Below are 26725 nucleotides of genomic sequence, written 5' to 3'. Positions count from 1 at the left end.
AATGTCCCACTATGGTAGTTTGACTGATATTGGCTTCAATAGACTCATATGTTATACTACTTGGTCCCAAGTTGATGGAACTGTTTGAGCATGGTTAAGAGGGAAGGCCTTGTCTGAGGAGCTATTTCACAAGGGCCAGATTAGAGGTTTCAAAAGCCCATGTTATTCCCAATTAGCTTTCTCTACCTCAGGACTATGTCACAAAATGTGAGCTCTCAGTTACTTCTCCAGCACTCTGCCTGCCTGCTACCATGCTCCCTGCCATGATTGTTATGGATTCTAACCCTCTGAAACTGTAAGCCCCAAATAAACTTTTACTTATGTAAGTTTCCTTGATCGTGGTGTTATATCACAGCAATAGAAAAGTAACTAAGGTAGAAATTGGTGCCAGGGCATGGGCTACTGCTGTGGCCGGATTGGCCATGCTGCTTTTTGATGAATGTGGAAGACTTTCCTACTTTGGACTGGAGAACTGATTAAATGAAGCAAGCGTGGCTTAATGGTCCAACCTAGTAGAAGTTTGGAAGACAGTAGTGTTGATAGCCATATGGACTACGGAGCCCTGGCTCAAGAGGTTCCAAAGGAGAACAATATCAGAAACGGGGATAGAGACCATTCTTAGGATATATTGGCAAAGAACAGCAAAAACAGAGGCCACAAATTTGAAAAAAAAATATCAAGAAAGGGTGTGTGGGAGGGTTTGGAGGAAGGAAAGAAATAGAGAGATAATGTAATTGTAGTCACAAATAAAAAAAGAAATGATTTTTTCTTTTTTGTTTGTTTTTTATTTTTAAAAAGTTTTTTTTTCATTTTACATACCAATCTGGTGAACTTAAAAATTGCCTCTCAAAAGTCCTCTAAGAGATTAAGACCCAGCAAAATGAATGACTTCCTCTACTCCTGGGAGAAAATAAGAATCAGAAATTAAGACACAATGCCCAGAGGACAGAGTGAGCAAGGGAATAAGTAGTAGAGAGCTGTGTCCTGACACTGTTCTCTAAAAAGAAGAATCTTCACAGAGCAAAGAACATGTGCTGCTTAAAATCCCAGGATCCCACAGAAAATACTCCACTGATCTTCATGACAACATATTTTTGCACTTTCTCTTCAAGTTGGGTGTTACGAAGTCAGCTACCTCTGCCCTCAGAAAATCCTGGAAGAAGCTGTTTAGGATGCTTCTCTTGATAGTCTCTCTTCTGATTCAAGAAAAAAGGTAACATAGTGGTTAGTTAAGGAAAATGGTAAAATAGAGTTGATGAATCTATGCCCCTGAAAAAAGTTCACGCTTCATTTTATCAGAGTGTCTATGATGTGTCAGATACAGGCACAGTGCCTCCACCTTGTCTGTTCACTTTCTCTCTCAGCACTCTTCATAATAACCCTTTCTGGAAGGCATTATTATGTCCACTTGATATTAGAAGAAATTAAGAGAAGTAAATATGCGGTTTGTAGAATTTTCCTTAATTGTGCTACTTAAGTGTCATAATCCACGCTGGCTTCTCATCTTCCAAAATATCACAGCTTTTAGAGTACACAGATGGACACTCCTGGGAGTTTAACCTCATGTAAGTATAATAGAGAGCGCTAACTTACCAGGCACTTGACGTATGGTATTTACCTACATGGGCAGGACTGCCGCTCTCCATCTTCCTGAAGGGGAAACCAGTGTGTGAAGAAATAACAACTTGTCTAGCACATACAGCACAGAGGCTGACCTCAAACTCAAATGGTCTAGCTTTGGAAGTTGCGCCTTTTCACACATCCTTCTCAGGCCAGTGGGACCATGGAATATGCTGACATATTTCATTATCTGGACTGGCTGGGAAGTTAACTAGTGAAAATGAAAAACTTGATGTTCTACTTTGTTTCTGTGACTTAGCATTAAGGTGAAAGAAAGCTACCATGAAAAACACTCAGGATATTAAATTATCATCCAGAAGTCCACACAGCCCTAAAATCCTGCTTTCATGTCCCGTTTCCTAGGTCACGACACAAAGTGGCCAAGACCAGATGGAACTGGTCAATTTACAACAATATGTTAGCAGAGAAGATTCTTTCTATATTTAAACACTAACAAAAATTAAGTAACAACAGTCTAGTGAAAACATTCTCTCCTCAACTCACATCTAATTTTATTAACATTAAAAGCTTTCACAAATTTTCTATTTCCCAGGACAGTTTCTTAAGGTTTTTCCATGGGAAATTACCTTAAGAGGGATCTGCTCATACTGAATATTGTCAACATATGTTTTTACACAGCTCCCACCTCAATGAAGATAAGAAATAGTCTGCTCTACATGGACACCCATAGCCTACAAACACAAATGCAAGTTTCCCAAAATGACATGTTACAATATGAAAACACGTGATGTTTTATTGATGGTATCATAAAGAAAGTTGTAGATTAAATCATTTACCAAACACATTTTATCAGATGCTATGTGCATGTAAAAGCGAATATTTTTGTCCCATAGCATTAGGAAATCTCATTCCTAGTGTCTGGTAAATACGAGGCTGAGAAGACAGGAAAACAGTCTTTAGAAGAGAGAAATCGTAAATCCCCTAAGGAATTAGTCCTTCAATTATATCAAATTCACCAGCCTTTTCCATCTGGTTCCGACTTCTCTTTTATTCCACACTGTGAACTTGACATAACATTTACCTGTGACATAATGGGAATATTATATCTAAAATTAAAATAGTCAAAACATAGTATGACCTAAAGAAGCAAAACTAGCAGTGGGGGAAAACAGACATTTTGGCTGACCAATCAGATTCTTTGCTTAGATTGTATATTTCTCCCTTTGTCTACAGTTATCTGCACTATGTGAAATACTTGGATGTTTAGAGTTTGAAATAATTTGTTATCCTCTAGTTCTAGTTTGCCTTCTGAAAAATTTAATCCCATATTTATAAACTCATGAAGAGTGACCAGTTCTAAGGGAGATTTACAATAATATCTAAATTATTATAATTCTTATTTGCTATTGATAATTTTAAGTATCCTATTATGTTGGTATTATATGAGATATTAAGGGATATTTCAGAAGAATTCAGGTAATAATACAGTACAACTTTAAAATACTTGTTAACAAAATTGTCTTAACCCATGAAACAAGGATAGAAATAAAAACAGACATATAAATCATGAATCCATAGGCTTTTGTAACATACTCAAATCTTACTATTTTCTAACTGAAAAGGGAAATTGGACTATAATAGGAGTCATTTTGTATTATTGCTCATTTGCCCATACTAGCAAATATTATTATTAAAGTTTTTAATAACAAAAGTATTAAGTATTTACTTAATCAAGAAATATGGGCTCTTGAGTTATGAACATTGTCAATGAAGACTGCTTTGTACAATTTGTATAGAAAAGAGTCAAGCAAACCTTTGAGTATTTCTAAGAGTCAAAGTTCCTCTGAGATGGCAGAAGTCTGAGTGTGTCACAGTGTTTCTCAGAGCCTTGGCTCTGCTGCGTATCTGCTGCATTTATCTCAGACACTTTTAGTTCATCTTTGTTGTTTTTAATTATGTGCATGTTGGGAGATGTGCATACGAGTGCAGGTATCTACAGAGGCTGGAAGTGCTGGCTCTTCCTGAAGCTAGAGGTGATGCTGAGTCATATCTCCTACCCCCAAAATTAACATTTATGACAGTAATCTAATTGATTGGGCTCAGTTAATATTCTTCCTTCTTTCTTAATAGGAAGTTTATTTGGTTTTATCTCTAAGAATTTGGATATAAGAAAGAGGTACCCCAAACTGGATTCCTTTTTGGAAGATTTTAAAGTCTTTCTCAATTTTTGTTTGTTTGTTTGTTTTCCGAGACAGGGTTTCTCTGTGTAGTTTTGGTGCCTGTCCTGGATCTCGCTCTGTAGACCAGGCTGGCCTCAAACTCATAGAGATCCACCTGGCTCTGCCTCCCGAGTGCTGGGATTAAAGACGTGCACCACTGCTGCCTGGCTAAGTCTTTGTCAATTTAAAACTAGACTTTTATTCAAGTTATTTTTTTCTTTTCTTTTTTTTTTTTTTTTTTTTTTTTGAGCTGAGGATCAAAACCAGGGCCTCGCGCTTGCTAGGCAAGCACTCTACCACTGAGCTAAATCCCCAACCCAAGTTATTTTGATTAGTAAGAGTAGGTAGTGAAAAACATGAACCTTTTAAAATATTGAAATGGGTTAGGTAGGAGAAATCACATAATTATGACAAAATATGATTAGTGAAAGAACATTATATCCTCATTTGTAGATTTATTAAATATGAGGTCATATAGGGCTGGTAAGATGGTTCCATGGGTAAAGGTGCTTGCTGCTAAGCCTGGTGACCTGAGTCTGATCCCTGCTGACCTAAATGGTGGAAGGAGAGAGCCAATTCATGTAAGTTGCCCTTTGATCTCCACATGTGCACTGTGGCACGTATGTACTCACACATGAACACATGCATGCACATACGTGTACATACTCATTAAGTAAAAACATAAATGTAAATTTGAAAATAAAATTAGCATCATTTTTAATATTTAGAAGCATGTCAAAGAAAATTCAAAATATTTTAGACAATTTTTGAAAATATAAATATAAGAGTATTTAACAAATGAGAGTCAGTAGAAATGTTGCAAGAAGGATTTTGACTTTAGATCCTTGGGTTATTGAACTGTTGATGTAATTGATGAATATCACCCAGCTTTTCGGAAGTTTATGTGTCTGTGACATGAAGACACTGACACAAGTTTAAGGTAAGGAATACAAATCTAAGAGTTTTTCTCCTGAAATTTTGTAGCTTAAGAAACAGTTAGATGAACCATATAGGATTGTTTTCCTGTATATTGAAGGAAGCCTTTGGTGTGGGGTTTTTTTCTAATCAATGAAATCACCTTGTGTTAATTCTTGTTCATTTAGTTCTTTGTCTCCCAGGAGCTCACTGTGGAAATTCTGTAACCAATTCTAAACTTTTCAATATGTCTTAAGGCCTCTTGTAACAGTACATGTCTCCCTGCAATAGCAATGATAGGTTCTGTATTCCTGTATTTTATTTTTAAGGAATATCAAGTAGTTATTTTATGAGTAAATATCTTGGATTCAGTCTAGTCATGGGGCTGTTTTTGGCTAAAGAAGTCAAAAACTTCAGTCAGTTCTGAAAAGTATCATCATTTATTTATTTAACCATAAATATATAAGTCTGAAGGTGAGAGAGACTGAAATTTTGTATAATATGCAAAATTTTACAAATATGTTTAAATATTTAAAGTATTTATTAGTTTATTATTTGGAAATTCCATACATGTATATAACGCATTCTGTTCACACTCAATGCCCCACCTACTGTATTCCCGTTTCTTTTCAACAACCTCCTTCTTATCAACAAGTCCTCCCACCACTATGATATATTTTTGTTGTGTGGTCCACTGGGTTTAACCAGAGCCACCAGTGTAGGGATGAGTGTAGAGCTATTGACTGGAACATGAGCTCCATCACTGAAGACAAGGACTCCCCTCCTTGATACTGAGTTGATGATGAGCAAACTATTCTATTTCCTGTTTGGGCAAAACTTAAATTCCCTCAGCTATTTCTAGGATATTCAACAATTTCTGGTGCCTTCAACAGCTCACAGACAGATGAAAATCCTCAGCAGACCCAGCAACTCCAGCACCATCACTGGCTTCATACTCCTGGGATTCCCCTGCTCCAGGGAAGAGCAGATCCTCCTCTTTGTACTCTTCTTCATTGTCTACCTCCTCACACTCATGGGCAATGCTTCCATCATCTGTGCTGTGCGCTGGGATCAGAGACTGCACACCCCCATGTACCTCCTGCTGGCCAACTTCTCCTTCCTGGAGATCTGGTATGTCACCTCCACAGTTCCCAACATGTTGGCCAACTTCCTCTCTGACACCAAGGTCATCTCCTTCTCTGGCTGCTTCCTGCAGTTCTATTTCTTCTTCTCCTTGGGGTCTACAGAATGCTTTTTCCTGGCAATTATGGCCTTTGACCGCTACCTTGCCATCTGCAGACCTCTACACTATCCTGCTCTTATGACCGGACGCCTCTGTAACATCCTTGTGATCACTTGCTGGGTGCTTGGTTTCCTCTGGTTCCCTGTCCCCATCATCATCATCTCCCAGATGTCCTTCTGTGGATCCAGGATTATAGACCATTTCCTATGTGACCCAGGCCCTCTATTGGCACTCACCTGTTCCAGAGCCCCACTGATGGAATTTTTCTGGACAATAATAAGTTCCCTGCTCCTCTTTATTCCTTTTCTCTGCATCATGGGATCTTATATATTGGTCCTGCGAGCAGTGTTTAAGGTTCCTTCAAGAGAGGGACAAAAGAATGCTTTCTCCACTTGTGGGTCTCATCTGACTGTAGTTTCACTCTTCTATGGCTCAGTGATGATCATGTATCTGAGCCCAACCTCTGAGCATGAAGCAGGAATGCAGAAGCTTGTGACTCTGTTTTATTCTGTGGTTACTCCACTCGTTAACCCTGTAATCTACAGCCTGAGAAACAAAGACATGAAACATTCTTTGCAGAAGTTTTTGAAAACATAAAAATTAGAACGTTAATCAAACAAAACACTTACATTCGAGTGTGTATGTATATGCTGTAGGATATTACTCAACCACAAGAGTGATTAAATTGTGTAATTTACAGCAACATGGATAAAAATGGAAGAACATTGTGTTAAGTAAAATAAGTCAGTCATGGGACTGCATGTTCTCATTTATGTCTAGAAAGTCAAATAATGAATAGGAAAATGGTTATCAGAGATTTGGAAGTGTGAGGAGAAAGAATATGGTTAATGTTTACAAGGGGTGCAGTTGGATAGTTACTCAACATCTGTGTTTAATAGTGGCATAAGATACATATGTCTGACATGTGTTAATTCTGTTTCACGCAAGATGGCAGAAATTTTGAATGTTCTCAATATAAAAATTATTATAAACATTTTAAATGTTACTGATGGCAATTACCTTGAGATAATATGCATTGTATTCATATAGTGGATGTTACTCTCATAAATATGTACAATTATTGCATCAATTAAAATAAAAATATAGATCCAAGCATATTGGAACATGCTTATAATCCCAGAACTTGGGGAGTTGGGACAGGAGGATCAGAATTTTAAGGGATCTTGGCTACAGAGCAAGATCATGTTTCATTAAACAAAATATAAGAACATGGTAGTTCATGCCTATTCATGTAAGTATCAGGAAATAATATTTACATTTCCTGTTGCTATAGTAAACAACATGACTAAAAGCAATTTAGGAAGGAAAGAGATTACTTGGTGTCCAGATTATAATCCATCATTCAGGAGAGCCAAGACAAGATCTTAAGGGAGGAAACTGGAGGCAGGAACTGAATCAGAGAACAGGAAGAAGTATACTAACTGGCTTGCTTTCCATAATATGCTCAGCTCACCTTCTTCTGAAACCCAGGACCACCTCCCCAGGGGAAGCATTACCCACAATGGGATTGGCCCTCCCATATCAATCATTAACCAAGAAAATGCCACATAGACATGCCCATAGACCAATCCAATTGCCGCTAATCCTAGGTGACTGTAATTTATATCAATTTGACAAAAACTAACCAATACACACGATCCCTTGTCAACTTCATACAAACACATTACTATTAAATAACATTTCCTTTGTTTATTCCTAAGCCATCATGTTAATATAATAACATAAGATACAGTTCAACTTTTACAACTCCCATATTATTTTATATTTTTCAATATTTTAAAAGTTCAGTGCCTCTTTAAAATATCCAAGGACTCTTGATGATGTGATGGTGGGTCCTATAAAATTCAAAATAAGTTACATGCTTCTTTTTTATTTTCCTTTTGGGGATTTTATACATGAGGACTGTATTCATAGTATTTCCATCCTCAGTTTGATCATTTCTCGTCATCTACTCCTCTCTAATGCAACTATTTCTTTTTGTTAATGCCAATAATCCTCAAATTATTTCACAAAATAGAAATAGAAAGAACATTGCCCAATTCTTTTTATGAGCTCATAGTTACCCAAACCAAAGAAAGAAGAACAGACCAATTACCCTTAAGAACATAGATGAAAAAATACTCAATAAAATACTTACAAAGCAAATTAAAGGACACATCAAAAAAATCACATACCATAATGAAGTAGGCTTCATCCTAGAGATACAGGGAGAGTTTAGTATGTGAAAATCACTAAACACAAACCACCATATAAACAAACTGAAAGAAAACACACATGATCATCTCATTAAATGCAGAAAGGGCCTTGACAGAATCCAACACCCCTTCATGATGAAAGTCCTGGAGAGATTAGGGATACAAGGGACACATCTAAACATAATAAATACAGTGTACAACAATTGTAGCTGGAGTTTTCCTGCCTGGCCCACAGTCAGGACAAATCTCTCTCACCTGCCAGTCCCACAGCCACTCAGACCCAACCAAGTAAACACACAGAGACTTATATTGCTTACAAACTGTATGGCTGGGGCAGGCTTCTTGCTAACTGTTCTTATATCTTAAATTAACCCATTTCTATTAGTCTATAAATTGCCACGTGGCTCGTGGCTTACCAGTATCTTAACATCTTCTCATGGCAGCGGCTGGTAGCGTCTCTTCTGACTCAGCCTTCCTGTTCCCAGAATTTTCCTCTCTCCTTGTCTTGCCTATAATTCCTGCCCGGCTACTGGCCAATTAGCGTTTTATTTATTAACCAATCAGAGCAACACATTTAACATACAGAACATTCCACAGCACTTCCCCTTTCCTTTTTTTCAAAAGGAAGGTTTTAACTTTCACATAGTAAAATTACATATAACAAAACAATTATCAAGCAAGAATTACAGTTACAATATTTAGTCTATTTATAATATCTAGTCTACTTGTATTTGGCAAAATTAAAAAAGATATCCTATACATCCTATATTTGTTAGTCTAAGGTTTCATATCTAACTTACCTTTTATTATAACTAAGGAAAATTATAGCTATCAAGTCTTCAACTATGTCAAAGACCTCAGAAGGATATAATATTACCTGAGAAATGGGAGAAGGACACAAGCAACTTTCAGGAGTCTTGCAAGAGTGGACAGAGACATCTAGCAGCCTGGACAGTTGTCCAAAGTTCTTTTGTAAAGTTGGAGCATCTGTCTTCAGCCCACAGGCCTAGAGTCTCTCAGTCATTTCTCTCTGTGTCCTGTAAAATGTCTGGCAGTTTCCTCTGAGAAGCAAGAACCTGAAGGACCATTTCGCCAAGCAAAGTTCAGTGGTCACCTTTCCATGGGTCCTGCATGTCTAGTTGATCAAGCAGTCCAGGCAAGAACAGTTTCTTGCCCAAATGGTTATTTTTGCCAAGGTGAAGATAAACTCCATATACAGTGTCTTCGATGCCCATCCTCCTCTCTGAAGTAAATCAGTGCTGCCAGAAGCAGACATGTCTCACTATCCAGAAAGTCTAAATTTTTAAAACATTTTAAATGCCATATTCTGTAGGTCTTTGAAGTGTTTGAAGATTACCTGTCTATCTGAAATATATCAATGTATACCTAGAAAACTTAACTAACATGCTACAAGTTTGACTATCATAGAAGATTAATGATTAATCTGTATTTCTTAATTATCCATTACAATCTAAATGAGTTACATAAACAAAGTATCTCAAACAAGAATAGAAATATATATATACAGTATAACAAAATTAAGTTTAAACTTGTATCAATAAACTAATATTTATACCAATGTAAAACATTTCAAACAAGTTGTTGCTCTTTAAAAGTAGGTTCATTAATCTACCCTTTCATCCTATCATATCTAAACTATCCCCTTTTCTTCTTTAGAAAGAGATTGCATTTATAATCAACCTGTTTTAAATAAAAATATTGGTTTTTCTCTGTCCCACACCAGAGGGCTCTTCTGATTTGGGACACAAGAATCTCTTAACCTTTTTTTTTTTTTAGCAGTATGTTTGGGTTTAGAGAAGGAGTGAGCAGTGAGCCAATTCCATCTCCAAAGCCAGCTTGGTATATTTGGGAATTTGGGCATAGCTTCTCTTACTACTTCCTGCTGGAGGGGGCACTGTATCTTATGGGGACACAAAGAAAATTTTAGGATTATGGAGTTGTCCGTGAGGATGTATCGTCTGAGCCAGTTGCCTTGAAACCATTCTGGATGTTGGATCATCTGGGCCATGGTGTCACTGGAGACCTTTACAGGGGTCTTGGCTGGTCAAACCTGATGTGTCTTAATCTGGAACAAATCCATAGCCTCTGGCTTTCTGTGAAAACAAAAGCAGAGCCTCCTTTCCAAAGCAACATATCCTTACATCCAAATTTTGAAGTCAAGATATCTTTACAATATACATATTGGCTTAACTCAACAGTTTTTACAATCAAATGTCTTTCTGCAGTTAAGAATATCAAAGACAACATAATCCAGATTCTCTGTGTGATATCCATCTTTACGTGGCTTATTTTTTTATATTAATTTTACTGTCTCTTTAAAGACTTTGTTTTTAAAACTCTGTATTTCTTTATTTAACTGTATACATCACTTTTTTGTCTCTTTCAAGCCTATGTATATTTTACACACATTGTAAACTATTCCATCTGAATCTGTCTTATTGTGAACCTATTGCTTTAAACTGCAGCATTCTAAGACTGAAATGGTGCTGTGGCTGCTGGCTCTGCCCACCTCAGCTTCCCAACATGGTGGTGGTACATTTATTGCCAGGTCTGAGAGCCATCAACAGTGGGCCTATGCTTCTACCAAAGCAGCGTGTAGCTCAGAAACCTCTTTTTTTTTAACTAGCAAAAACTATATCCAACACACAGGCATAGTGCACAGCTTTGAGACACCTCTGTGTAACATAGCATAGGTCAAGCCCGCACACCACAAACCCACCACAGAGTATCTCAAACCTGCAGGCTGCCACTAACTTGAGAGAGACAACAAGGAAGCTGTTTTTAGCTCCGTTTTAGAATCTTTTTTCTCAGGTTTTAGGTGGAAACTCTTGCCAACCCGTTGGGTGCCATTTGTAGCTAGAGTTTTCCTGCCTGGCCCACAGTCAGGACAAATCTCTTTCACCTGCCAGTCCCACAGCCACTCAGACCCAACCAAGTAAACACAACAGAGACTTATATTGCTTACAAACTGTATGGCCGTGGCAGGCTTCTTGCTAACTGTTCTTATATCTTAAATTAACCCATTTCTATTAATCTATAAATTGCCACGTGGCTCGTGGCTTACCAGTATCTTAACATCTTCTCATGGCAGCGGCTGATAGCGTCTCTCTGACTCAGGCTTCCTGTTCCCAGAATTTTCCTCTCTCCTTGTCCCACCTATAATTCCTGCCTGGCTACTGGCCAATTAGCGTTTTATTTATTAACCAATCAGAGCAACACATTTAACATACAGAACATCCCACAGCAAACAATCTCATAGCCAACATCAAATTAAGTGGAGAAATCAAACCAATTTTATTAAAATCAGAGCAATAAAAAGCTGTCTACTCTCCCCATACCTGTTCAGGATAGATAGTTCTTGAAGTCTTAGCTATATCAATAAAACAACTGAGAAGATCAAGGGGATACAAACTGGAAAGAAAAAAGTCAAAGTATCTTTATTTGAAGATGATATGATAGTATACATAAGTCACCCTAAATACTCCATCTGGGAACTCCTATAGATGAATAACTCTTTCAACAAAGTAGCTGGACACAAAATTAACTCACAAAAATCAATAGCCTTCTTATATACAAATGCCAATTAGACTGAGAAAGAAATCAGAGAAACAATACATTTCACAATAGCCTCAAATAATATAAAATGCCTTAGAGTAACTCTACCCAAGCAAATGAAAGACTTGTAAATTGAAGAATATATCAGAAAATGGAAATATCTCCGATGATCACAGATCAGGAGGATTAACACAATAAAAATGCCCATTCTACCAAAAAAAAAAAATCTACAGAGTCAATACGATCACTGTCAAAATTCCAACACAATTTTTCAAAGATCTTGGAAGGATAAATTTCATCTTTATATGGACAAAAAGTCTCACTGGGTATATTAAGCAAATTAAGGGTATGTCCTAAGCCCAGAAGTAGATGGCCAACACAAACTGAACTTAGTGGTACTTGTGTAGATTTGTTTCGTCCATATTGCTGTGTTGGACATTTTTTTGTCTTACTAGTCTTTGGTTTACTAGTATGGTTTCTAGTTTTGTGTTTCTATGGGTTTTGTGTGTGTGTGTGTTTCTTGTGATTTTTCTTTGTTTTTGTTTGTTTAATCATTTGTGTGGTTCTTGGTTTTTTGTTTGTTTGTTTTTGTTTGCCTTTTTTCTAGAGAGAGAGAAAGAAGGCATGTAGCTTGGTGAGCTGGAAGGTAGGAAGAATATAGAGGAGTTGAGGGGAGGGGAGTTGTGATCAAAATATATTATGAAGATAATTTATTTTCAATAGGAGAACAATAATTTTTTAATTTAAAAAGGGAAGATAAGAGGGCATTTCATATCTCCATGAGTGAATGGATCTCCTAGGTGTCTTACTCCAAAGTGCTCACCTCTCTTTTTGCACATTCTCTTCTGCTTTTCTGGGGGAGGAGGAATAAGATCATTCACCCAATAAACATATACTGGTCTTCCATTGCTTTCCTAAGCAGTGCAATGTAGTTTTGACATAAGGACATCTGCCACAAATGAAGGGGCTATAAAGTCACCACAACAATCTTGATAATCATAGATTAGGATCCTTGATGCCAATTTTGAATCTTACATTGTTGAAAGAGGACAAATCAACAAAGACATTAAATGAACTCATGCCTTGAAATAAGATTCCTTCTGCTGTTAGGAAAAAAAGGAATAACCAGTAACATGTGCTTGAAGAGCTGTGTGTACCTCTATCAAGGGGAAGGAAACCTAGAGAGCAACTCTGATGATGTAAGACCAGAGAAAAACTGATGAGTGTCTCAGATCAAGGATAGATGTTCCCAAGATTAATGCCTTGAAACTCATAGAACTCAATCCTAAACAAAAAAAGGAAAGCTCTTTAAATAATAATAATAATAATAATAATAATAATAATAATAATAATAATAATAAGTGCTCCTGGGGAAAGGCTGATTCCTGCTGTGACTAGTCAGATGCCTATGAATGAGGTCTCATCTCACCTACAGCTCTTCCTTCTCTCTAACTCTGTCCTCAATGCCAATCACTTGCACCAATCATTAGAGACAGCAATCGTAGGCCCAACATGGGAGGCCTCTGATTAACTTCCACTTGTGTACTTAGTAGATGTTCTGAGCAGGATTAAATATTAATTATATCTTATGTCATCCCACAGCAATATGGGAATAAAGTGATAATATTTTACTCTACTGTAAATAAGGGCAGGTGGCACAAAGTGTCTCCCGAGAATTCAGGCCCCAGTGGATGCAAGAGCAGCACAAAACAGCCTCCTGCAACTCTTCTTCTGGATGTGATGAATTTGAAGGAACAGAGCTCATTCCCAGAGGCTCTATTTATAAACCCTGTCTGTTCCAGTAAACATTCAGATCTCTTCATTCTACTCTCTCACTCTTGACTGCTAGTATAGAGGAGAACATCTTTCCTCTCTAGGAAAACTAGACATTGTCTAAGAAACTCTAGCTTTGGATTCCTTCTAGTCAATAATGGGAGATGATGTTAATGCTTAGAGAAGACATTGAGCAAAAGAGCTAGAAAAGTGACCATCTCAACAAGGCTTTCTTTTGCTTTGTTTCAGCTACCTGTTCCACAGCCAATAATCTGTTGCTGTGTCAGGCCCCAGACAGAGTGCTTCTGTATACATCAGCTTATTCAGAGCCCCCAACCCTTCTGTAAGAGTGATATTTTGCAGCTGAAGACACTAGAAAGTAGTGTCTGTATTTGAATAAATAGAGCATCTGCTATTAGTAAAAAAATGGATTATAATTCAAATGATAGGCTTCTTACTACAAATCAATTGCTTTCCTCCAATGCCTTAACTTCCCACCACCTCTCAAATCTCCATGGGAAAGTTGTTTTACAAATGGAGCAGGTATGGCAATTTCCTCTCCTATCAAATGAAATGGATATGCTGGGGAGATAAATTCAATGATGGTTTCACAGGATTGTGACTTCTTGGATTCACCTTGAAACAAAAAGACATTGTCAGAAAATGGAAGCTTTGTCCCCCTACATGTCATGGCCCAGGATCTGACTAATTGAAGTGCTCTATCTCAACTTTTCTAAGATAGAATTGGGGTGATGGTGCTGAAGTGTTTTGCTTTCAATGTTAATTAACCAGATTATTCATCCTGTACATATGAACACTGAAGCCATTGTAGCCATTCATATCACAGTCCCTTCTTCAGCCAACTGTGAATGATCTGCTTGCTGTTTGCACAGGTCAAGAATAGCCTGTGTCGGGAAAACCACATTGCTGCTCTCTGAACATAGAAGCTGAGTAGTAAAAGGTGAGTAACAACACACTCCTGTTAGGAATATCTCCCAGCATGTGCCAATTAGCTTTGCCCAGGCATAAAATGTTGCTGGCCCACACAGACTATTCTTGTTTTCAAAACTGAAGGAATCCAGTGTTATCTAACTCAAGCATCGTATAAGAAAGAAATGTAGGATATCAGTATGTAAGCATGTGTGCTCATGTATGTGTGTAAACATAAAGACAAGCTAATCCTAATGGTTCAAGGTTGGCCCAGAATGGCTCTGGTCACACAGCAGAGCAGAATAGTTTCAGCTGGAAGCCCCTCCTTTTCTAACAAGATAAGCATCCTTTATTGTAAGCCAGTTTGTTAGTTCTCTCCCGTTTTCCTGTAACGGTTAAGAGAAAGAGCCCATGAACCACATCTGGCCTCCTGCCGCTTTGACTATGGGTCCAAGATGAGCATTTGTTTTTGAATATTGTTAAGTTTTATAATGGATGGAAGAGTATGGCTTTGTAACACATGAAAACTGCATGAAATTCAATTCTCACCAGACTTAATGTTTTACTGGAGTACGGCCACATGCATTCTTCTAAAGCTTGCTATAGCCTGTTTTGGCCTGACTTCACCAGAGCTGTGTGGCTTTGACAGAAATTATGTGACCCACAAGCATAAACTATCTAACAAAATATTTGCCAACCCCTACTAGAAAACATTACAGAGGTAGGAAAGTGGGATCTCTTTCTACTGAAATGTGACCAGGATGTATGTGGTCCCAAAATGCACACTCTTCATTGGGATGAGGAAAGCTCATCAGATAACGTACAGTGTTACTCTCTTCTGGCCAGTGTTATATACAATAATCCTTGTTTTATATTTGTCTATGGAGTGTATATGATTGCCCCACGTACAAAAAAAGGAGAAAGATGGAGAGAGGGACAGAGGGAGGAAAAGATAGTCAGAGATGTTAAGGGAATCAAATCAAAATCCACAGCTTGGAAATTTATTCCAAGTATGTTGGGAAGCTAACTGACACCTATACATGAGGACATTCCCATAGTTAATCTGATTTCAATTTTTTAAAGCCAATATGGATATAGCATGAATAATAATTACAGATGGCAAAATATTCTACACCAAGAGATACAGGGATTTCACTTCTCAAAAAAAATTGAGAGGAAATCTTATTTTGTGCGAATATATCTACACATACTTGATTACACACATGTATAAGATCTTGAACAAAAATGTAAACATATTTGAAAATTAGATTAGAATTTAACTTACTCGAATAGAGAGAAGTAGGAAGATGATGATGAAGAGAAGGAGGAGTACTTGTCAATTATGACCAATAGTTTTCTCTTGCCAACAGCAGAAAGTGCAGGGAAGCAAAGAATGGGAGTGAATAATCACTTTAGGTCAATATATGTCTAGAGTAGCTAATACATATACATAATTTCTCATGATGATTTAAATATGAATCTGAATCTTCAGCTGGCTTTATCCATTTGATAATTTCTGGTGCTTTTACAGCTCACAGACCGATGAAAACCCTCAGCAGACCCAGTAACTCCAGCACCATCACTGGCTTCATACTCCTGGGATTCCCCTGCTCCAGGGAAGGGCAGATCCTCCTCTTTGTGCTCTTCTTCATTGTCTACCTCCTCACACTCATGGGCAATGCTTCCATCATCTGTGCTGTGCGCTGGGATCAGAAACTGCACACCCCCATGTACCTCTTGCTGGCCAACTTCTCCTTCCTGGAGATCTGGTATGTCACCTCCACAGTTCCCAACATGTTGGCCAACTTCCTCTCTGACACCAAGGTCATCTCCTTCTCTGGCTGCTTCCTGCAGTTCTATTTCTTCTTCTCCTTGGGGTCTACAGAATGCTTCTTCCTGGCAGTCATGGCCTTTGACCGCTACCTTGCCATCTGCAGACCTCTACACTATCCTGCTCTTATGACTGGGCGCCTCTGTAACATCCTTGTGATCAGTTGCTGGGTGCTTGGTTTCCTCTGGTTCCCTGTCCCCATCATCATCATCTCCCAGATGTCCTTCTGTGGATCCAGGATTATAGACCATTTCCTATGTGACCCAGGCCCTCTGTTAGCACTGACTTGCAAAAAAGTTCCCCTAATAGAGCTGGTCTTGTCCATCTTAAGTCCTCTGCCTCTCATTATTCCTTTTCTCTTTATCATGGGGTCATATGCTCTGGTCCTAATAGCTGTATTGAAGGTCCCTTCAGCCTCTGGGAAAAGAAAAGCTTTCTCGACCTGTGGGTCTCATTTGGCTGTGGTTGCATTATTCTATGGCTCAGTACTTGTCATGTATGGGAGCCCAACATCTGAGCATGAAGCAGGAATGCAGAAGCTTGTGACTCTGTTTTATTCCGTCTTGACCCCACTTCTTAATCCTGTGATATACAGTCTTAGGAACAAACATATGAAGACAGCCCTGAAAGCAATTCTGGGGGAGATTAAAAATCGGTTGTCAAAAAAGATCTTGGGCAATTAAATTTACATTTAATTTATTTTCAGTTTTTAACTGGTTTAAGTAATTAATCAAAATCTGAAGCATCTAGGAGAATGGCTACACTGCTTTTATTTCTTGGTTCTTGAACATCTGTCCTGCTGATTGTCATGGTTCAGTTATATTAATTTAATGTTAATCATATTTTAAAAGTTAAGACAATAGATATAGGATGAGATCAATATAAATTTTCCTGTAGCACATAGATAAAGGCAGATTATTTTGTTCCTATTTAAGTGTTATTTTGGATGATTTAAAATTCCTAGTAGTTGGTAAGGTTTTCAGTGCCAGGTACTATTTCCCTCTTCTTGAAGTAGACTTAAATCCAATTGAAGAGATGTTAATTTACTATCAAGATATGGGTGCTACTGCTGCACCCTTGGGATTATTGTTCAATGCTGGCCTTAAGTGCACAGCTTCCAAAAGCAACTTTAAATACTAATAACCTCAACTCTCCACTTAAAAGACACGAGCTAGCTGAATAGAAATATCCATCTCTCTGTCATCTAAAAGAAGCTCTTCATACCCTTCAGGATAGAAATGACCTTAAAGTCAAAGTACAGAGAAATCCTGCAAACAAATAAGCCCAGGAAGCAAGCAGGTATTGTTATCCCAACTTTTGACAAAATAGACATTGAACTAAAATGAATCCAAGGAGATATAGAAGGAAGCTTCGTTCTAAATAAGGGAACAACCAACAAAGAATAAATTACAATTCTAAACATATACACAGCAAACATTCACAGCAATGTCATGAAAAGTGTACTACTGAAATTAAAGACACAGATTAACTACAGCTTAATAATACTAGATGACTCTTCTAGCCTGCTTTTTCCAATAGACATAGCATCTAATCTAAAAGTCAACAGAGAAATGTCAAAATTAAATGAAGAGATACAAATAGCAAATAAATTCAAGAAAAAAACATTAAGCATCTTCAGCCACTAAATCAAGTCAAAAATAAATCAAAACTGCATCATGGGTTGATTAGATGGCTCAGCAAATAAAGACACTTGCTGCAAGCCTAAATAGCTAACCTATATAAAAAGAGGACCAACCCCCTCCAGACCTGCATAAAAGGAGAACCAACCCCCAAAGATTTTTCACTGACCTCCACACAGACATTTGGACACACATGCAAATAGGTAGATAGATAGATAGATAGATAGATAGATAGATAGATAGATAGATAGATAGATGTAAAACACAAATTTTAATTAGCCAGGCACAATAGCAAACACCTTTAAACTCAGAATTCTGTGACTTCAAAGTCCACCTAGTCTACATAGTACATTCCAGATCAGGTTGATCAGGGATATGTAGTGAGATTCTGTTTCAAAAAAAAAAAAAAGAAGGTTTTCAATCAAGAAAAAAATATTGGTTGACAACATTGCAGAAAAAAAGGGAACCTTAGCACACTTAGGATATGAATGTAAATTAATCCACTGGCTGTGGAACTAGGTATGGAGCTTCCTCAACATAGAATACCATATGATGCAGCCATACCACTTCTGTCTATCTGAAGGAATCAGTTGACATGCTACAGGGATGCCAACATAGCCATGTTCATGCCAGTATGATGTACAACAGCCAAATCCTTGATGATGTCCATCAATATACAAATGGAAAAGGAACCAAGAAATGTACACTAAAGCATCATAACTGTCATAAAGGAAAACAAAATCATATCATTTGTAGGACAGTGGATTAGATTAGAAGTCATTGTGTTGAGTAAATTAAACCAGACTCAGAAAAACAACTGTTGCATGTTTTCTCTCCTATGCAGAATCTTTTCTTTTGTTGAAAGTGGATTTTTTCATGCAATATATTCTTATTACTGTTTCACCCTCCTCCAACTCCTCTAAGATTGTTCCCATCACTCCATCCATCAGAATGCATACCTGTTCTGTCTCATGTTAGAAAACAAACAAGCACACAAATAATAATAATAAGATAAAACAGAAACAAACAAACAACCATAAGACAAAACAGAGGAAAAAGAGCCAAAAAAAAGCACAAAAAAGGACATATAGATGCAGAGAAACATGTGTTCTTACACACAAGAATCCCCTAAAATACAAAACCAAAAGCCATAACATAGGTTCAAATGACCTATAAGGAGGAAAACGCCCTGACAAAACATTATGAGACAAAGAACCTTCAAAGATGCCATTGAGTTCTGTGTTGTGTTGTCCATCTACTGCTGGGCATGGAGCTTGGCGTTAACATGGTTTGTATCCACAGTGAGACTGCTTTGGATAAAACTAATTCTTCATCTGCAAGTGATTATCAATTGTAGATGGATTCTAGGTGGGATGTGGGCTTGTGTCCACTTCCCCTGGCAGTGCTGGGACCCCATCTGGCACAAACTTGTGCTGCCAGTCTCTGGAAGTACATATGTGTGTCAGTCCTACTATGTCTAGAGGGCCTTGTTTCCTTGGTGTCCTCCATCCCCTCTGATTCTTACAGTCTTCCTGCCTCCTCTTCCACAGAGGTCCCTAACCCATGAGGGGAGAGAGTTGATGAAGACATCTGGTTTAGGGCTAAATGTTCCAAGGTTTTTTACCTGCTGCACATTGTCCACTTGTGGGTCTCTGTATTTGTTCCCTCTACTGTAGGAGGAAGCTTCTTTGACAATTGTTGAGCAAAAACTGATCTATAAATATGGCACAACGGCATTAGGAGTCATCTCCTGGCTACATTTTCTTACCAGAACAATAGTATTTGGTTTTCCCCTGGTCCTTAGCCTATCTGGTCTCAGGTTCTTGCCATTTGAGTTTGTCAGAAATGTATTACATCTGACTGACTGGGCCTTAAATCCAACCAGATACTGGTTGGTTACACCCACAAGATTGTGTCACTATTACAGTAGAGCATCTTGCAGTAGGTCATCATTATAGATTGATGACTTGGTAACTGAGTTGGTGTTTACCTTTATCATTTGTTAGTGTTCAGAGTACGTTCCAATACTATAAACATTAGTCTAAATAGGTGAAGGCTTTAGGTAGACACCCGCTTGACTTCTCCATGTTCAATGAGTTATAAAGGTGTTGTCTTCAGCAAAAGGGTCTTACCATTAGTTTGTGAGAAACAACCAAGAGTCTTGATAACAGCATGGGTTGTTTGGAGATACTCATGGGGCCCCTTTGACCAACAATTCAATTATGTGTAACCCATTCCTGGAACTGGAAGCTAAATTTGGTCATGAGAGATATCCACTTGGGGCTCTGTCTTCCTAATTATTTGGCAATTTCATTTTAATAAACTTCATACATGTATATATTTTAGGAAGCCTCTCCTATATGAGTTTTCCATGTGATGCCTCAAACGGCCCTTAGTATTAGCTGCTCCTCCCTGTATTCCCTCCCTCACCCTCTTCACTTCTTCCCCTTCCCATTTGTTCCTCCTATTCCTGCCACATCATCCATCCATAACCATCTCTTTCTCTTATTGTATTCCTGTCCTATGTGGTTATACAGGCTGCAGCTTGATTATCAAAGACTTAACAGCTAGCATCTACATATAAGCAAATATGTACAATATTTATCTTTCTGGGTATGGGTTACCTAACTCAGGATGATTTTTTTTCTAACTATATCCATTTAAAAATTCCATGGCCTTATTTTTTTAATAGCTGAGAAATCGTGTAAATGCCACATTTTCTTTATCCATTTGTCTGTTGATGGACAGTGAGGCTGTTTCTAATTTCTGGCTATCATGAATAGAGCAGCAACAAACATGGTTGAGCAAGTGTCTCTGTAGTAGGATGTAGAGTCCTTTGGGTATATGCCCAAGAGTAGTAAAGCTGGATCTTGAGGTAGGTCTATTCCCAACTTCCTGAGGAACGCCACACCACTTTCCATAGTGGCTGTACAAATTTGCACTCCCACCAGCAATGGATGAGTGTTCCCCTTACTCCATAACCTTGCAAGCCTGAGCTGTTGTTTTATTGATCTTGGTTATTCTGAATGGTGTAAGATGAAGTCTCAAAGTAGTTTGATTTGTTTTTTTTCCTAATGACTGAGAATGTTGAACATTCTCTTTCATATTTCCACCTTTGAGAATTCCCTGTTTAGATCTGTACCCCCTTTTTCCTTGTGCAGAACCTTGTTTTTTCAATGAAGGGATGAAAGATGTTGTTAGAGAATTCAAAGGGAGCAATGAAAGGAAGAAGGAAAGACAAGAATGTGATCAAGTTGCCTTAAGTACTTGTATGAATCCTCTTACTTTTATAATTAATATACACTGATTAAAAACAGATGGTAGCAGTTTTACTGTACTGTTCTGTAGTCCTAACATCACGTTGGACAATTCTGTAAGAAAATACTTGAGCCAAAGGGCAAACAAAGGCTGAAGTTTGGCACTTCAAGTAAAAAGAGAAGAAAGGGTTTGATACTCTTCTTCCTGTCCTGTATTACAATGTAGCCTGTCTAGCCCCCAGCCCTGTAGCAGCCTGCATGCAGGTACCCCTCCTCCCACCATATCTCCATCCCCTGGGAACACCACTGATCCTTGGCACATATCCAGCTTTCCTCCCTCATGAGGACCCTCTCAGCCTTCCCTTCTAACCCATTTCCAACTCTCTGTATTAACCACCAACATATAGAAACACTCTCTGCATGGGACCCTCACTGTCTACACCAGTAAGACTCAGGTGATACATACTATCTATCCTACCTGTCTTCCATTATGCTCTCACCTGTCTCATCTTCATCTCTATAGCAAACTGCTTGCAGGTACCCCACCCACCCACCTCAACTCCATTCCCTGGAGACTCCAACTCTTAGTACAGACCAAAGATGCCCCTCACCTTTTCATCCCTATCTCTCCAGATTATTTTTGTCTTACTACCATCTATTTGCAGTGGCCCTTCTTCCCACCATACTTCCAACTCCCTGTAGACCCCTCCTCTGGTGTGGCCAGCATCCCCTTAGCTCTTTCCCACAGCTCCTCTCAGCCTGTTATCCCACCCATCTTAATTCTTCTTTGCTCCTCACCAACCTGCAGAAATATTCTCTACCAGGTAACCCACAGCCACCACACTTTCTTAAGGTCCAGAAGGGGCAACAGAAACCAAGGTACCAAAGAAACCTCCCAACAAAGACAAGACCAGATATCACCTAGAATCATCCAAACCATCCTAACTCCAGATACTTAGACACCAACTTAAAAACATTAACAGTAGAAACAATGTTTCCACCAGAGCTCAGTAACGCTACTAGAGTAGGCCTTGAGAAATGTAATATAGCTGAAGCATAAAGGACTTCAAAATTAGCAATTATGAATATGCTCAAGGACTTTTAAAAGGATGTGAATGAATTCCTCAGTGAAGTCTATGAAAACACAAATAATAATGGAATAAAATAATGGGAACACTTCATGACATGAAAATAGAATTTAGCAAAGAAATCAAATCACTAAGAAAATGCAAGCAAATAAAATTGGAAATAAAAGACTTACGAAGTCAAACAAACACCTCAGAGGTAAGCCTCACTAACGTGACACAAGACATGGAAGAGAGAATTTCAGGCACTGAAGACAAAGTCGAAGTAATGGGTATCTCAGTCAACAAAACTGCTAAATCAAAAAAAAAAATCTCAGGCACAAAAAATCCAGTAAATCTGGCACACTATGAAAAGACCAAATTTCCAAATAATAGGGACAAAGGAAGGGAACCAGCCAAGGACAAAGACACAGAAAACATTTTCAATAAAGTCATCCCCCCAACCTAAGAAGGAGGTACCTATTAAGGTACAGGAAGCACACAGAACATCAAACAGACAGGGTCAGAAACAAAAATCACAACTGAATGTACAGAACAAAGAAAGGATATTAAAAACTACAAGGGAAAAGACCAAGTAACATATAAAGGCAGGCTCATTGAAATAACACTTGACTTCTCAATGGAGACTCTGAAAGCCTGAAGGGCCTGGAAAGATGCTCTACTAACTGTAAGAAGCAACAGATGGAAGCCCAGACAAGTACACCCAGCCAAACTATCCATCACAATAGACAGAGAAAGAAAAACTGTCCACAATTAAACCAAATTTAAGCACTATCTATCAATCCAGCTCTACAGAAAAGAAACTTAAATCTATTAACTGTACCCAAGAAGACTCAAAAAATAAATAATCACAGACCAGTAATTCAAGAGAGAGGAAAAAACTACACAATAACAAGATAATAGGAATCAATAAACTCTGTTCATTGTTAACTCTCACTATTCATGGTCTCAATTCCCATCCCCAAAAAGAAAAAAAGACTAATGGATTGGGTTAGAAAATGAGATTCATCAACCAGCTGCAAAACAAAAACAAAAAAAAGAAAAAAGAAAAAACACTTTACCATCAAGGACACATCACGTAAGGATAAGAGGATGAAAAATTATATTCCAGGAAGATATAACCTACAGAATCAAGTGTATCCATTTTAATAACATATATTCATCAAAATAATAACTCCACCAGTGGTTATTTCAGTCCTAAACATTTATGTACCAAACATAAGGGCACCTGAATTCATTAAAGAATCACTACTACGGTTAATGACATATTGATCCTTACACAGTGATAACGGAGACTTCAATACCCTACGCTCCCCAAGAGACAGGTCATCCAGATAAAAACTAAACATAGAAATTCTAGACCTAAATGATATCATAAACCAAATGGATCTAACAGATATTTATAGACTATTTCACCAGAAGAATATACCATCTTCTCAACAGCTCATAAAACTTTCTCCAAAACTGAACACATACTTGGACACAAAGCAAGGCTCAACAGGTAGAAGAAAACTGACATGACAACCTGCATCCTCTCCAACCACCGTGGAGTAAAGCTGGACACCAAGAACCAAGGGAACAACGGAAACCCTACAAACTCACGGAGACTGAAAAACACTACTGACTGAAAAATAGAGCAAGAAGAAAATTAAAATCATTTTAAAGCTAAATGAAAATTAAAACATGACTGCTGCCGGGGAAGCAGGAAAGCTGACAACAGGTCTCCTCTCTCCTTCTGCTCCTCCAGTCCCAATCCCCCAGTCCCATCCTCCTCTCTGCAACAGAACACCTGCTACAGACTTCCTTCCCCTTCTACATACATCTCCTGTGGATCCCACTGGCCTTCCCCTCCTAGCCTCCCTCCTGCGTCTTGGCTTGTTGCTCTATCCCAGCCCCCAACTCCAGCAGGCACTCCCTGCCAACACACCGGCCACTCCTGCCAGGGAAACAGGAAGACTGTCTATAGATCTTCCCCACTCCTTCTCTTCCTCTAGATCCAATCCCTCAGTCTCATCCCCAGCACTACAGCAGTCCTTCTGAGATGACCTCTCTTCACTGTGTCTAAGTGGCGATAAAATAAGATCCTGGTTTAACACTCTGCTCTCCTCCCTACTGTGAATACCTTCATAACCCTAGCCTATCCCCATTCCTAAGAGTCAGTTCCAAATACCCAGAAACACATTTTACCTGGAACCTCCAGTGGCCATAACAATCAGGTTCAAAGAAAACTTGCTACCAGACAACATACAGCCATCACACTCCCCGAAAATCCAGAGAGAAAACAGAAATCAAGGAATAAAACACCCACCCAACAAAGACAAATCTAAGAAATCAGCACCTAGACATATGATCACTGTGATCCCAAACACCTAGATGCCAGTGTAAAAACATAATCAATAACAGCCACGGCAGTGTGTCTCCACTAGAGCCCATCTATCTACCACAACAGGCCTTGAGTATTCGAACACAGCTGAAGCCCAAGGAAAAGCTTTAAAACCACCTGTGCGAAGACAATAGAGGTCCTTAAAGAGGAAATGAATAAATCCCTTAAAGAAATCCAGGAAAACACAATGTGAGGAAGTAAGTTAATCCCTTAATGAAGCCCAAGAAAAGACAAACAATGGAAGGAAATGAACAAAACTGTTCAAGACCTGAAAATGGAAAAAGAATCGATACAGGAAACCCAAACTTAGGGAATTCTGGAAATGAAAATTTAGGAACTTGTATAGAAGCTACAGAGGAAAGCTTCACCAATGAATACAAGAGGTGAAAAGAGACTCTCAGGCATTGAAGATATGATAGAAGAAATGGTTTAAAAAAAAAAAGGTTAAATCTAAAAAAATCCTCACAGAAAACAGCAAGGAAATCTGGGACACTATGAAAAGACCAAACCTAAGAGTAATAGAAACAAAGGAAGGAAAAGAATCACAGGTCAAAGGCCCAGACAATATTTTCAACAACAACCACTAAAATAGAAGAAAATTTTCCTGACTTAAAGGAGGAGATGCCTATAAAGGTACAAGAAGCATACAGAACACCAAACAGATTGTACCAGAATAGAAACTCCCCCTCACCACATAATAATCAAAACACTCAATGGGCAGAATAAAGAAAGAATATTAAAAAGCTGCCAGGGGAAAAGAGCAAGTGACCTATCAAGGCAGACCTATTAGAATTACACCTTTTCTGAACAGGGAACATGGGTGATGTATTCTCTTCTGAAACTGCTTCGAGCTGGCATTGGGGTGTTGTTGTCAGGGGCCCCCAAAAGGCTGAAAAGCTAGTCAAAGACTGGGAAAGGGGGCATTTGTCAGAAGCATGTAGCTGCCTGACCCCATAGGGACAGGGAAGAACCATGTTAGCTGGGCTGGTCCACATCAGCTTTTAGCAAGTCCAGAGCTCACAGTCGTCTGGAGCAGTGGAGTCAGCGACTGAAACTTGGAGGTGACTGCCAGCCAAGTGGAAATCTGTTGAGACAAATTTAAACTAGGAAAATGAAACTCCCTGGCATAGAGACAAGATGGCTAACTATATATGGCCATTATTAGAGAGGGATACTTATGAGATAATTGCCCAAAACCCATGATTGGGTTCCATTAGGCACATGAGAAGGGGGAAATGTGAGACCAAAATGAGCCATCTTAGAAATAAGACCAAAATGCTTTCACCCTAAAATTAAGGCCTAAGATTTTTCCTTTTGGGAATAGGCCATTAGTTACTGAAACCAGTCAGTTCAGATTCCAGAAACCAGGAAGTGTAAAAGTACAGAGTCACAAGATAGTCACGAGGTAATGCCTGCCAGACTGTGGAATGTCCTCTCCCTGGTTTCCAGGGTAACTGACCATAAAAATGCCCCCACCTGAGGGCAGCCAATGAGAAATGGTGGTGGGCAACCACTCCCTTAGAAGTAATTTCTAGAAGCCCCTAGAAGCAAGCCAAACAGAATTGTACCTGTACTAGCACCCCTAAACAATGTAACCTTGTGACTTTTCCCTTTAAAAGCTGAGCTTGCAGATAGGTGGGCGCTTCCTCCAGCCTCCACTGCGTTGGATGTATTGGACGAAGTCCCTGCCTAGGCTTGTATTGGATATCCAGAATTAAACCATGCTTTTGCATTCCGGCATGCTCGTCTTTGGTGGTCTCTCTGGGGGTCACGATCTGAGCACAACAATAATCTGTTTTTATGTTCAAGCTATCTGTGTGTTATTTCTTCTGCAGTTGTACATAAAATGTTTTTACATTAAAAAAAGGACAAATACTATAGAATTGTATTACATGAAATATATAGAATATACAAATTCATGGGGACAGAAAGTTTAGACGTTATCTCAAGATGGAGAAGAAAGGAATATAGAGCAATGATTTCCGAAGTACAGAATCTCTGTTTTGTGTGATGGGAAAACCCCACAAACCGACAGTAGTATCAGTACATAATATCATGAATGTAATAAATCAATAT

At 38.5% G+C, this 26725-nt stretch overlaps 2 protein-coding genes across 2 annotated transcripts; both read left to right on the top strand.

Annotated features, from left to right (window-relative positions):
* The first annotated feature begins 5619 nt into the window (after positions 1–5619).
* On the top strand, positions 5620–6555 carry LOC131920063 (olfactory receptor 11G2-like). The gene has a single exon (XM_059274481.1). The coding sequence runs from the start codon at positions 5620–5622 to the stop codon at positions 6553–6555; it is 936 nt and encodes a 311-aa protein (XP_059130464.1).
* A 9440-nt stretch (positions 6556–15995) lies between these two features.
* LOC131920062 (olfactory receptor 11G2-like) lies at positions 15996–16967 on the top strand. The gene has a single exon (XM_059274480.1). The coding sequence runs from the start codon at positions 15996–15998 to the stop codon at positions 16965–16967; it is 972 nt and encodes a 323-aa protein (XP_059130463.1).
* Positions 16968–26725: the final 9758 nt, after the last annotated feature.

The sequence above is a fragment of the Peromyscus eremicus genome, chromosome 9 (genome assembly GCF_949786415.1).
Source record: "Peromyscus eremicus chromosome 9, PerEre_H2_v1, whole genome shotgun sequence".
Classification (NCBI taxonomy): Eukaryota; Metazoa; Chordata; class Mammalia; order Rodentia; family Cricetidae; genus Peromyscus; species Peromyscus eremicus.
Note: the sequence above shows the minus strand (reverse complement) of the source record. Positions and strands in the feature narration are given on the sequence as shown.